The sequence below is a fragment of the Canis lupus genome, chromosome 27 (assembly GCF_011100685.1).
Source record: "Canis lupus familiaris isolate Mischka breed German Shepherd chromosome 27, alternate assembly UU_Cfam_GSD_1.0, whole genome shotgun sequence".
In the NCBI taxonomy this organism is placed as follows: Eukaryota; Metazoa; Chordata; class Mammalia; order Carnivora; family Canidae; genus Canis; species Canis lupus.
In genome coordinates, this window is record NC_049248.1 from 14,121,864 (window position 1) to 14,136,546 (window position 14,683).

General features: G+C 36.9%; 1 protein-coding gene and 1 long non-coding RNA gene across 2 annotated transcripts in view; one reads left to right on the forward strand and one right to left on the reverse strand.

Annotated features, from left to right (window-relative positions):
* The window catches only part of PLBD1 (phospholipase B domain containing 1), a 50,616-nt gene that overhangs the window by 23,326 nt on the left and 12,607 nt on the right, over positions 1–14,683 (reverse strand). The window contains exons 3-4 of the mRNA XM_038576871.1: positions 6,756–6,839; positions 5,269–5,407 (exon numbers count right to left, since the gene is read on the reverse strand). Of these exons, the coding sequence (XP_038432799.1) occupies positions 5,269–5,407; positions 6,756–6,839 (223 nt within the window). The remainder of the gene's footprint in view (positions 1–5,268; positions 5,408–6,755; positions 6,840–14,683) is intronic.
* The window catches only part of LOC102154873, a 66,214-nt gene that overhangs the window by 6,905 nt on the left and 44,626 nt on the right, over positions 1–14,683 (forward strand). The window lies entirely within an intron of this gene.

A 14,683-nucleotide genomic window follows, 5' to 3' on the forward strand; every position in this document is an offset into this window, starting at 1 on the left:
TTGTGCACTATAAAATATTTAGCAGCATCCGCAGCCTCTCCCCATTAGTATCAGTAACACCCTCCTGGTTTTGATTACCAACAGTGTCTTCCAAGGCATTGCCAGCCATGTCTGGAGGGAGATTGCCCATAGTTGAGAATCACTGATTTATAGCAAATATTCAACTAAGATTTAAAAAAAAATTATTGTGTGTTTAATGTAGGAGTCACTAGCTTAACAGCATTTACCCCAAAGCAATGGTCAGACTTGAATATGTAATTTGAGCTAACTAGAGAGCACAGCTTGACAAGAGTCAATCCACCAGAGTAGCCTGGGGCTGAGATCTACAAATTGGTCTTTGGGCAGAGTTGGTGAAAAGACAAACACAAATGGCATTTTAACCTAGAAAACAAAAGCAAAAAAGCAAAAACCAGAACCTGATTTTTTATAGAAGTATTCTCTTTGTGTTGTTTTTTGAATAAGTAATACTGTCATTATTCAAGATTTAAAAATTATGATGGGGGTGGGGCGCCTGGGTGGTTCAGTCGGTTGAGCATCAGACTCTTGATTTCAGCTTAGGTCATGATCTCAAGGTGGTGGGCGTGGGGCAGGAAGTCTGCTTGAGATTCTCTCCCTTCTCCCTCTAGCCTCAATAAATAAATCTTAAAAAAAATTATGTTCAGATCTACAGTATAAATTCTCCTTACTCCTATCCTCCATTTGCTCAGGTGCCACTTTGTTTCCAGTCTGCCACTTTTATTGGTTTCTGTGTCTATCTTTAGATGTTTTAATGTGTCTTATAAACACATTTTTTAAACAAATGGTAGTGATTATACACACGACTCCTTTTTCTTTTTAAAAAAGATTTTATGTATTTATTCATGAGAGACACAGAGAGAAAGGTAGAGACGTGGGTAGAGGGAGAAGCAGGCTCTCTGCGAGGAGCCTGATCTCAATCCCAGGACCCCGGGATCATGACCTGAGCCAAAGGCGGATGCTCAACCACTGAGCCATCCAGGTGCCCCTGTAAGCACTACTCTTCACCTTGATTCCTTTTCCCTTAATATTTTTCACTTGTTTTGGTGACCTTTCCATTTTAGATGTAAAAATCTTCCTCATTCTCTTAAACACTATATATATATATATTATATATAACTTTAAATTCAATTAGCCAACATATAGTCATCATTAGTTTCAAATGCAGAGTTCAGTTATCATCAGTTGCATATGACACCCAGTGCTCATTACTTCATGTTGCCCTCCTTAAATCCCATCATCCTGTTACTAGATACATTATATTTTAACCAGTATTGTACTGATAGACTTTTAGGTGCTTTCTAGTCTTTTGCTGTTACAACATGTTACAATAATCAATCTTGGACACATTACTTTGTATGTGGTGAGGATAGATACCTAGAAGTGATTTAGATTTTAATAAATATTGCCAAATTGTCTTCGTTGGGCTTATTTTAATAGACACTCTTACAGCCTCAACAACATATTAAACACTGAGTTTATTTCCATTTGGATAGGTGAAAAACAGTATCTCATTGTAGTTTATATTGGTAATTCTTTTATCCGGAGTAAGGCTGAGCATGTTTAAAAACCTTCGGATTTGTTTTTTTGTAAACTGTTCATATGCCTTATTTATTTTTCTTATTCTTTCTCTTATCAACTTTTAAGAGTTCTTTAAATATTAAGGAAATTAGTTCATTGTCTGATATAAAGTGAAAACATTATTTTTCAGTTTGTAATTTGCCTTTAATTTTTTTGCCTTTATTTTTAAAATTAAGAATGGTACCATACATATGAAAGAATAAAATGTATATGCACAATTTAAGAAGAAATAGAAAAAAAATACCACTTATGAACCCACCTCACAGATTAGGAAATAGAACATTAGCTGTGCCTTGGAAGCCTCCAATCTCATCCTCCTCCTTACCAAGAGTAAGCATCTGCTAAATTCTGTGTGGCTGTTTACCCACTTTTCTATTACATTGTCATCTGTGTATACATCCCCAGACAATGTATTTTTAAATCTGCCTGCTTTTGACTTTATTCAAATAGAATTATATTATGTACATTCTTCTCCTAAAATTATTTTTTTTGACATTTATCAATGTTGATAGTGTAGAAATAGCTTATTCATTTTCATTGCTATAAAGTATTCAATTACCTGAATATATAATATCACAATATGATGAACATTTGGAGTATTTCCAGTTTGCAGCAAAGCAACGGTACTCTGATTTTTTTGTATAGGGACCTTCTACATCCAAGAATGTTTTTAACCTCTGATGTATTTACTAGGTTGTAGAACATGTGTTATCTTTAAATGTTTCAAGTAACATCTAATCCCTTTCCAAAGCAGTTGGAACAATTTACTCAATTCAGCAGTGGTTAAGATTTCCCACTTCTGGTGTGTAATATAATCTCATTGAGGCATTTTTTTAAAAAGACTATTTATTTCTTTATTTATTTATTTATTTATTTATTTATTTGAAAGCGAGCGAGCAAGCAAGCGAGAGAGAGCATGAACAGAACAGCAGCAGAAGGATAGGGAGAAGCTGACTCCCCACTCATTGAGGAGTTCCACACAGGGCTAGATCTCGGGACCCCAAGATCATGACCTGAGCTGAAGGCAGATGCTGAACTGACTGAGCCACCCAGGCATCCCCTTGTTGACCTTTTAATCTGTATGTCTTTGAAATTAAGCATTTCTCCACGTTTATAGGTCATTTTTGTTTCCTTTTCTGTGAAATTCCTATTGATATTTTTGCCTACTGCCCTTTTTTACATTGGGTATTTTCTTTCTTTAAATTTATTTGTTGTTTTTTTATGTATTTCCAATACAAACCCTTTGTTAAATTATTGCAAATATTTTCTCTTGATTTGCAGCATATCTTTTCACTTTCTGTATATATAGTGTCTTCTGATGAAAAAAATTTATTTAAATTAGCAGATTTTATAATTTTCTTCATGGCTAGTACTTTTTTTGGTCTTATTTGAGATATTGATGCTTACCTTAAATCATAGTCTCCTAGGGGATGCTCAGTGCTACTGGATCAATGCTATTCTCATTATTTCTAAGCCTTCTCAAGGGGCAAAGCAAGAAAATATGACTTTTTTTTAAAGGAAGTCAAATAGTGACTTCCTACTTAGATAACAGCTTTATAAACTACACTGTCTTTACTTCACTGATTTTTCTTATGCTGAAAATCTTGACATTCAATTTATTTATTTGCTTAATCTCACCACATCTATTTTTTTAAAAGATTTATTTATTCATGAGAGACAGAGAGAGAGACAGAGAGAGAGAGAGAGGCAGAGACACAGGCAGAGGGAGAAACAGGCTCCATGTAGGGAGCCTGATGTGGGATTCTATCCTGGGACTCCAGGATCATGCCCTGGGCCAAAGGCAGGCACTAAACCACTGAGCCACCTGAGGATCCCCTCACCATATCTATTAAATTTTAAAATAACAACACTAATATTATTGCTAAGGTGAGATTACTGAATTAACAGTTTAAGGTAATTTTGTTTTTATTTTTATGGTGGTTGTGGTTTTTCTTGTCCTTAGGATCTATCCCATGAAGAATGTACAGTGGTAACTGTGTTAAGGTCACTGGAAATAACTGCTCTCCATGTGGTTATGCCATGAACTTGATATATAGTTAGATATATTCATACTAATGCATTTTAAGGTTTTAGGAACTGTTTTTCTTCTATATAATTCCATTTTGTTTTATAATTATGAACAGCATTTACAAAGTTCCAAAGTCAAATGTATATAAAGACACATTCAGAGAAATGTAGCCTTCATTCCTGTCTTCTCCCTTTTCTTTTATTCCTTTTTTGGTATGTAATCTTTTTTTAATAGTTTTTTTTTATAGCTTATTCTTTCATTGTTGTTTATTCTTGGAAAGTTAAGCAAATCTGTCTATCCATCCATCCATCCATCCATCCATCCATCCATCCATGCATCCATCTTATTTCCATTTCTTATATAAAAGGCAGTAAACAATTCCCACCGGTCTTCACCTTAGTTTTTTACACTTCATAACAGATCCTGAACATCTCTCCATAACAGTATTTGGTATGTAATGGCATATTTGGCTATCTACCCCATTCCTGTCGTACATCATTTATGCAGTGAGTCTTCTATGTATTTGCCTATTTTTCAGTCTTTTGCTATTATAAATTATCCTCAATGAGGAGGCCAGCACATAACCATATTGAATTTTTGCATGTGAAACTCTGTGATAATCCTAGAAGTGGGATTCCTTGAACAAAGAGTAAATGAGTAGGTGATTTGGGTACTGAGTTTTCTGTCCATAGCAAATATACCATTTTGTATTACCATCAGTATTTTGGGAGAGTGATTTTTTTCCCCCTTAGCCTTCCCAGCAGACTAGCCTTTCATATTTTGGAATTTCTGCCAAATTGACAAGTGAGAAAGTATGTCTCAGTATGGTTTTAATTTTGTATTTCTAAACTTAAGGCTTGGTTCATATGATTTAAGAATGTTTTGCAACACTTTTCTATATACATATATATACATATAGTATATGTGTGTGTGTGTGTGTGTGTGTGTATGCGCGCTTGTGTGTGTATTACCCCCAGGAAACAAAATCTTCATAACTTTTGGAAGTATATTATTATTATTATTTTAAAGATTTTATTTTTTATTCATGAGAGACACACAGAGAGAGGGGCAGAGACATAGGCAGAGGGAGAAGCAGGCTCTGTGCAGGGAGCTCAACGTGGGACTCAATCCCAGGACCCTGGGATCACGACCTGAGGCAGAGCAGACCAGGCGTCCCTGGAAGTATATTAAATGGTACCTTTGGATCTTCAGTGATTTAGTAAGGCTTTTGAAAATATTATGATGAGGGCATGTGTGTGTGTATGTGTGTATGTGTTATAGGTGGTGGGAAGTATAGAACTTGTACATTTAGACATTTTGCCTTAACAATTATATCACCTAAAATACTAGCTTTATTAGGTTAGTTAAATAGCTGGTACATTCATCCAGTACATTCCTTAACCTACTCCACAGCACAGTATTATGAAAGAGATTAAGAGATAAAGAGATTGTGCGTTACCCTTGAATTTTGTGTCAGACGCTGAGTCAGGTGCTAGCAATATAACAAGACAGTGTTTGTGTGCAAGAAATTTATAAGCTAGTCCTAATTTGATCTGCTTCTAGGTTGCAATGTTATTTTAAAGATAATTTCCAATATACTTGCCATACCAAATGAATTCCAAGCAGCCTTTTAAAAATCTTACCTTTGTCTTTTCTAACATAGCCCTCCTCATTGCTCCTACATACAGCCCGTCCATTTGTGTCATAACATAGCCTACATGTCTCCAAAATGGGTCATCCTTGTATTCTTTCATGTTTTTCCGGGTCCACTCATCTTGCTTCCTGCAACAGAAATCAGATTTGCCCTAGAGATCTCCATGGTTGCTCATCCAAAGCTAAATTATACCCAAGCATTTAGAGATTATATGTTCAGATATTTATGCTAGTGTAATTTACATTCTGGATCTTGTAAAGTTCCAATCACCTTGAAAGGCTATCAGGGAAAATCCTAAATGATTTTTAATTTCTTTCTGGGACTATGGTTCTTCCTTGATAGCTTTCTGCATGCTCTACCTAGGTGTAACATTTAGCCTCTTGTGATATTGAAATCTATGAAAGTCAAGGACAGGCCATCTGAATGCATTTCATATAAAACCATAATATCTTATTAAATCAGTAAGGATAAGTTATTAACTTTTTTTTGGTATGTGGAAGTGGTAAATTTCATCAACAACAACAAAACCTCCTTAAGCACAGGGTGGTTTATATATATTTATATTTCTTTCCAATCATTTTCATAGCTTATGGTTCATTCTACTTCTGTTGTTGCTGGTAACTACCTCAACACCTCTGTCCTAGCATGCTTAGCAAGAGTCTCTTATCTTTTATAGTCCTTCCATTCTGCTTCTCCTCTTTTAGTTCTCTGCACTTTATAGGGAATGATTTGACAAAACTTTGTATACTGAAAGCTATTTCTGATTTTTTCATGCTATTTCCAGATGTGTCTTAGAATACAAGGTCATTGTTTCATGGGATCTAGCCCAATAATTTTTAATGATGCTTTGTAGGACATTAGCATTCGATGGAGAGACTGCTCTGTGTATGATCTGGAGGGCCAAACCAGGAGCCCTTTTGTCCTCAAATTGATCACAACCACAAATATAAAACAAATCCTAGATATAAAACAAATAGAAAACAACTCTTCTGAATATTGAGAATTATTAGTCCTCAGAAAACTTGATTACATTGGCAGTGTTCTCCGAGGAAGCTAAGGATAAGGACTGGATAACAGCTAGCACTCCAGCTAGGGTGAGCAACCAGGCCTGTGACACAGAGGCACCTCAGAGAGAGGATGAGGAGGGATCTCTGGAGTAGAGGGGCCCTCAGGTGGAAGCAGCCCAGGCATTTACTTTGCCTTCTGTACATTGATGGTGTCTTCCTCCAGATGTGTCACAAGCAAACAATAATGACATCCAACCTGACTTTTTAAAGAGTCCAACTTAGAGGACATGTCTGTAAGCAGTTTTCATGTCATTACCAAAAACTGCTATACCTCACTACAAGACCAGCTCTGGAGTCCTGCCGAACAGGTAGAAAAACAAATTGGTGAAGGAAAAACTGCCCTGCAGTCCCAATTCAGGCCCTGCAGTCTCCAAGAGGAAAGAGGACAGAGGAAAGCTATTATACATACTCCATAAAATCTTGCACTTTATCCACGATGGAAGGTTTCTTAATCAGTTGTGGGTAGAGGTTAACAAAGTGGTCATACATGTGTCTGAAACAACAGAAGAAAATGGTTACATTTCTATTTTTCTTCTTAGAGTAGGCAAATGACAATTTTTTGAGTAACTAAAAGGTTCCCCTCTTGCAAACCTTCCCCAGCTTATTTAAAAAAAATCAAATGCACAATTTAAAAAATTGAGAAATATTTCCAAAATATAGAAAAGCATATGATAAAACAAGCACCCCAAGTATCTCTACCCAACTTTATTAAAGTTATATTTTGCCATGTTCGTGCATATAGTTTATTATTTATATTTCTAAAAGATTTTATTTATTCATGAGAGACACAGAGAGAGAGGCAGAGACATAGGCAGAGGGAGAAGCAGGCTCCCTGAAGGGAGCCTGGTTCAGGACTTGATCCCAGGACTCTAGGATCATGACCTGAGTCAAAGGCAGACAGTCAATCACTGAGCCACCCAGGCGCCCTGAGCATATAGTTTTAAATAGAAATAAAACATCAGAGAGGTGCCTGGCTGATTCAGTCAATCGAGCCTGTGACTCTTGATCTTGGGGTTGTGAGTTCGAGTTCCATGCGGAGTGTAGACAGTACTTAAAAATAAATCTTTTAAAAAATATATTAGATAGAGCTGAAGCCCCTGTGTGCAGTTCTCTGACACTAATTCCACACTCTTCTCCACAGTGGTAACTCCAATCTTGAATGGCTGATTTATTACCTTTATGCATGTTTCTATGCCACCACTGGATATAGATTTAATGATAAATACTGTACAGTACTACTTAAGCTTATGGACAAAATATAAACAAGATCATATTATCACTCTACAATTTAATTCTCTTGACATGACATTTTTAAAGAAATGTATTATCTGCAGGTTAAATTTATTATTTTCATCTGCTGATAGTATTCCATAGTATCACTGTATAAGAATTCATGTATGCAACCAGCTTTTCACTGTCCTAATGCAACTTCAAACACTGTTGTAAATGTCTCTTCTTACATATTTGCATGTTCTTCTAGAATATATATAGCATATATAAAATTGCAATTGCTGGGGTGAATGCTCTATATAATTATAGTTACTAGGTATTGCCAAGTTGTTCTCTATACTGATTGCACCCATTTACATTCCCACTAGTTATTGCTTAGACTTCTCCCTTGCTCCACAGTTTCACCAACACTTGGTGTAGTCAGAACTCTTCATTTTTGACAGTTTAGATGGGATTTACATGGTTTCTCATTGTTTTAATTTTCATTCTCCCTCCCCCTCAGGATTATTGGCTATTTGGGATTCTTTATTTTAAAACTTAGTTTAGAAAATTAAAAATAAATTAAAAATTAATAAATAAAATGTACTTAAAAAATTAAATGTCCAGGCACCTGGGTGGCTCATTAGGTTGGGTATCTAACTCTTGATTTTGGCTCAGATCATGATCTCAGGCTTGTCATGAGGTCAAGCCCCACAGCAAGCTCTTTGCTGAGCATGGAGCCTGCTTGAGATTCTCTCTCTCCTCCTACCCCTCTCCTGACTCCTGTGCACTGTCTCTCTCTCAAAAAAATAATAAAATAAGTAGATAAATAAGTAAATGCATCTCATATGCTATAAACATTTTAATTGATATAATTAACATAACATTGTGTAAATTTAAGGTGTGCAGTGTGTTGATTTGATACATTTACAGATTGCAATGTGATTACCATGGTAGCATTAGCTCACACTTCAATCACATCACAAAATTATTTCCGTTTTGTGGTGAAAATAATATCTAGTCTTCTAATAATCTTGACCCTTGTAATACAGTATTGTTGACTATAATCACTATGTTGTGCAATAGAGCTCCAGTGCTTATTTATCTACTAGTTAAAAGTTTGTACTTTTAAACAACATCTCCCCAATTAATTGATGAAAATAATCCATTTATATTTATTTTCATTTAATATACTTGGAAGTATTTGTACAATCTTTTCTGTTTTCCATTTACTGTTGTTTTCTATCGTCCCTTTTTATGTGTTCCTTGTTTAGATAACATTTTCATTATCCTTCTTTTTACTTCTCCTAATTTAAAAGCTATAAAATCTATTTCTATTCTTTTAGAAATAGATCATCATTAAAATTTTTAGAAACATTCATAACTGAATTTCCTTGTACTCTCAATGAATTTTGTCTTTCTCTTGTCCTCCAAACATGATTCATATTTTAGCAAGTTTTAACTGCCCATGGACATCCCTATCATGTTATTGTCCAAAGATTTAGTTTTAATTTTTTAATGAAAACATTTCTATGAAAATTTTTTTTAACTTTTGCAATCACATTTTATTAAATTCTTTGTTTCTTGTATTAACAATTGCTCCTTATATCCCAGACGTTCCCTCCTGTTATTCTTGTTAGTGTATAACTTACTATAGTTTAACAGAAGTCTGCGGGTGGTAAAACAGTTTATGTATCTGAAAATATCCTTATTTTGCCCTTGCTCTTGGATGAACTTAAATGGTTTTAAGATTTGAGTTTAGTTATTTTCCTGTAGTACTTTTAAGATCTTGTTTTCACATCATCTGGTTTTATTGTTGCTGATGAGAAAAATGCTATCAATCTAGCTGAGATTCCTTTGTAATCAATGTCTTTTCTTTCTAATAGCTTTTAAGATTATTTATCCCTGGGGTGCCTGGGTGGCTCAATTGGTTAAGTATCTGATTCTTGATTTCAGCCCAGGTCATGATCCCAGGGTTGTGGGATTGAGCCCCGTGTTGGGCTCCATACTGGGTGTGAAGCCTGCTTGAGATTCTATCTCTCTGTCTCTGTCTCTCTCTGCCCTTGCCCCCCTTCTCTAAAAAAAATTTTTTTTAAATTAAGATTATTTATTTATTTATTTATTTATTTATTTATTTATGAGAGACAGAGAGAGAGAGGCAGAGACATAGGCAGAGAGAAGCAGGCTCCCTGCGGGGAGCCCGATGTGGGATTTGATCCCAGGACTCCAGGGTCATGACCTGAGCCGAAGGCAGATGTTCAACCACTGAGCCACCTAGGTGTCCCTAAAAATATATTTTTTAAATTACTTATTTCCAGTTTTCTGTAGTTTCACCCACTGTGCTATAGCAATTTAATAGATGTGTCTTCCAACTGAGGACTCTTTTATCTTTTAAAATTTTGATAAATCCTCAGCTATTAACCTGCCAACTATTTATCTGTAATTCCCTAAAGTCTCTTTTTTGGGGGGGTTCCTCACAGATGTATGTTGGAGTTTCTTAATCAAACCGCTCTAATAGCAGGTCTCTCATTATATTTACCCTTTATCTCTTTGGGAAATGGTCTATGCAAACGCCTCAATACTAATTTGATTCAGATTTTTTTTTCTCTGATTGTGTCCAGTGCAGAGTTTGCCCATTTATCATTTTTTAAATTTTTGTAACTTTCATGTATACATTTCATTAAAAATGAAGTTTCATTAAAAATATCCATTCATCTTCTTATTTATTCCTTTTTTTTTGTTTCATAAATTATTCAAGCTTTACATTGTTTATAACTAAGAGTGCCTCAGGCATATTTAAAGCCTCTATTAAACCATTCTATAAAATTAATCTGAAGTGTGTTCATGATACTATTGTTGATTTTGTTGACTGTTTTTCTTAGCACTCAATTTCTTTGTATATTTTGGAACTTTAGGGTGCAAGCATTTCAAGTTGTTTGCTTATATGCTCATATTCTCTTTCTCCCCACCTCCACCACCTCCCTCTCCCTTTTCCCTAAGTGCCTCCATCTGACTCTGTGAAAACCAGGTCTTATGGTGGCTTTGGGACTTCCTTCCTATGGAATATTGCTGATGCATCTGTAATTGAGCCAGCCTGTGGATGATTTGGTGTCTGTTGCTTTGCTCCCTTACCCCCCAATCCCAAACTCATGGTTTCTTATACCTGTACACTAGGATGCACATCAGTATAAATTAGGTCTCTTAATTTTATCAGTCAAAAGCAGTAAGGAAAAAAAAATAAAAAATAAAAAAAAAAAAGCAGTAAGGTTACTTTGTTTCAGCCTCGACTCCGCCCACTCAAACCCTGAGGCCTTTACCCATCAGCAGGGACAGCTGTCTCTGCTTGTTTCATGCTAAGTACCCAGTGGATCCAAGCTTCATCATTGTTTTCTTTTCCATTTCTGGCTAAGAAGATGTTTCATCTTGTTTTGGGGCCTACTGCATTACTATAATGCTTTATACATTATCTACCTTTTGCTATGGTGCAAAGTGGGTAACTTGTGACTCCCTTGTGCTCTCTGGACTGGAAATTTATCTAAGGTCCTGGTTTTCATTTAATGCTTTTTACTGACCGAGGAAGGTTGGCATTGTAAACAGGAGGTGACTCAGATTCTGCAAATAGGAATTTGGCTGGTTATGCTTTGAAACTTTAGATTTCCTTTATTTAGTAATTTCCAGAACCGAAACGGATAAAATGAGATCCGTTCTATTGCCATTTAGCTAAACAACATTAAAATCCTTTGAAATCTTTTATTTTGTGATCCTTGAATTCAATATGTTCACTTCATGGAAGCTTTTTCTTCAAATTACTTCTAAATTTTTTAAAAAACTGAGTTATCACATTTAACTTTTGTTCCCCATTTTTTATGGTTCCACATTTATATTATTAAGTTCATCACTTTTCTCTATCCACCGCCCCTAAAACTGAGGGAGGAAACAGTGATAAAGCTAGATAGGTATGTGGGTGACAAGAAAAGGACCCTCTGCATTGGCTCATACTCCAGGTGACTGGAATACTGAAACTCCCTTTGAGTTTGATGGCTTGATCTAGTTGCTTGGTGAAGAAACAACCTCATAGTTTGCTACCCCAGGACTTCATGAGGAAGTAGAGATGGCTGCCTGGGCTGTCTGGGCTCATGAGCCTTGCATACCTCAGTGAGCTCTGGGGAGCAAACCTTTTTTTCTATGGCCTGAGGTGGAATAAGTGGACATTGGACCATATGGGAGCAGAAGACTACTGACATTTGTGGTGACTACTGCAAACTCAGGTGCCACTGATTACACAGCTGGAGACCAGGGACAACATAGAAACCTCATCAGATGTCACATAGGGAAACATCCAAGCTAAAGACTAAACAAGATTGTTTCAATTCGGTGGATGCTGGAGAAAGACAAAGGACGACCATTGATTGAACATCTCCCCTTCCTCCAAGATGCCTCAGTAATACCAATGGATCAGTAATACTAATTACTCCAAGATGGATCAATAATACTCACCCATGCTGACATAAAGTGTTTGGAAGAGGAGTGAAACATTCTGAATGGACTCGGTTTAAAAAATGTTATTTCGTTTGTACAGAAATGGCTATGGTAACATTTTCTGCCATCAGAAGGAATGGGTTCTTAAAACTAAAATGATTCATATGAAAATAAAGTGCTATTTTGGAAAAAATAATTTGGGGGCCATTGACCTACAAGGCTCACTCAGGTAAAGAAGCAAAAACTTCATACTTTTTACCCTGAGTCTTCATCACTACACCCCGCTTACTCTCCCTCTTGAGTTCTAGATCCTCTCTCATTTTTCAGTCTGTTTCAAAATAGTGCTAGGTTTCCTAACTGGCGTGATTTTTCCCTCCACAGGGCACTTGACAATGTCTATAGACATTTCTGATTGTCACCTTAAGGGGTGGGGGAGAAGGTGCTACTGTTACCTAGCAGATAATGCTATTAAACATACTACAGTGCACAGGACAGCCCCCACAAAGAATTATTCAACCCAAAATGCCAATGGTGCCAAGGTTAAGAAACTTTGAAAGAGAGGAACATGAATATTGACTTGGGGGTGGTTGCTGAAGACGTCCACATAACAGTAGATAGGACAGATGGAGGTATAGATGGTTAACTGGGCTAGAATTGTGGAACAGTCCTCTTTTTTTGTTGGGAGTGATGGGACCAAGATTTTCCAATTCTGACATTCAGAGCAGGGGAAGAGAAACCTCCACCTTGAGATCAGAAGAGGAGGCCTCAACTGATTCTGGAGCCCAGAGGAATACAGTCCACTTGCAATTTCCTCGTGTTGAGGTCCTTCTCTAATCCTGGGTCTGTGATCCTACACTTTTGTGTGCTACAGCAATAATAAAGTATAGCCGTTGAGGGCAGAGACTTTGAATTCTGAGTTTGAAGGCTGACTTCACTACTTCTAAGCTATATGACTGTAAGCAAGCTTCCCAATTTCTCCAGGCTTCTAAATTCTCATCAAGCAGAGCTAACACTAGTATCTACCTCATGGATGTGTTATATTAATTTCATCTCTGTGGTGTGCAAAGTCAGTAACTTTACTCCTAAGTCAGCCGAGACTTTGCTTACCTTTCCATGTCTCACATGCATGCTTATGTGAGGATCATAAAGACATAAGTACCCCCACTTGCACCCTAGCCTGAGTATCTTTGCATTACATAAATACCATATCATTTTGCACTTGTCAGGTACTGTCTTCTACTCTTTTCTATTTGCTTCAATTTTCTGGGTCTGAGGCCATAAAAAGCTCCTTTAGTATTTCCTAGAGCAATTAATCCATTTGCATGTGTGCATGCATATGCATGCTCAAACTCTGTAGCTAGACAACCTGGTCCCTGCTTATTAGCTCTGTGACTTTCGGCTCATTACTTAACTGCTCTGTGCTCAAATTTTCAGGTCAATAATAATGGGAATAATAATATGTCCATCATAGCGTTGTGGATTAAGTAATTTAGCTTGTAAAATGTTTTGAACAGTGTCTGCACATTTTACATGCTATGTAAGGGCTAGTCATCATCTTTGCCGCCGTCATCAGAAGCAGCAGTACTTTATGCTTCATGTTAAGTTCCCAATAATTACTAGTTGATGGTCCATTCTATATTTCTGAGGGTGGGAATGTGTCTCACTTATCTTTGCTTTGTCTACAGTCTGGGATGGGAAGTGTATTGAGTTGCTAACATCCAGGAACCGAGTTGGGGACATGGAGATTTCTGAGGTGTTTCTTGGTAGTAGGCCAAAAACAAAAAAGGGACCACTTGTGACTACTTTCTTTGCTTGTGCCATAATCTTTTTTTTTTTTTAAAGATTTTATTTATTTATTCATGAGAGACACACACACACAGAGAGAATGAGAGAGAGAGAGAGAGAGGCAGAGACACAGGCAGAGAGAGAAGCAGGCTCCATGCAGGAGCCCGATGTGGGACTCGATCCCAGGATTCCAGGATCACACCCTGGGCCAAAGGCAGACACTCAATCACTAAGCCACCCAGATGCCCCTACTTGTGCCATAATCTTACTAGAACCTCTTTTCATCATAGTCTTAGCAACCTTGTGTCAACATATTAACTTAAATAGAGTTCTCTTTGAAGAATGTGCTCAGGAGCTAACTCGCCCCTACCTCTTTTCCCCCTCTCAGAGCCTGGCACAAGGCAGTATAACATGTTTGTTGCAGCGAATTGGCTCACTCCAACTAGATAATTCCATTGGAGATACTTCAGCTGTTGCCTCAGCCATACACACACACACACACACACACACACACACACACACAGTCTCAGCCACTTTATTATAAACTGGAGCAGACCTGGTACCCACACCCTCATCATCATTCTTTCCAGAAAGGTTTCATGACTCATTTTATTAAAACCAATCTAGGACTATTTATCAGCTTTTACATCATTAATGAGACATGAGACGCTCTGATTAGGGAGCCACCTCATCAAGTTAAAAAATGAAGGAAGAAACTCCATTTGGCTGCTAGACACTGCATTACATGGAAATACGTACCTCACACTTCTGGGTCATCTCTAAAGAACTGGAACAATACAGGATTCAATTAAACCTAATCAGCATGTTGTTAAGCAACTACTAGGGGCAGAAGCACTGTGGGAC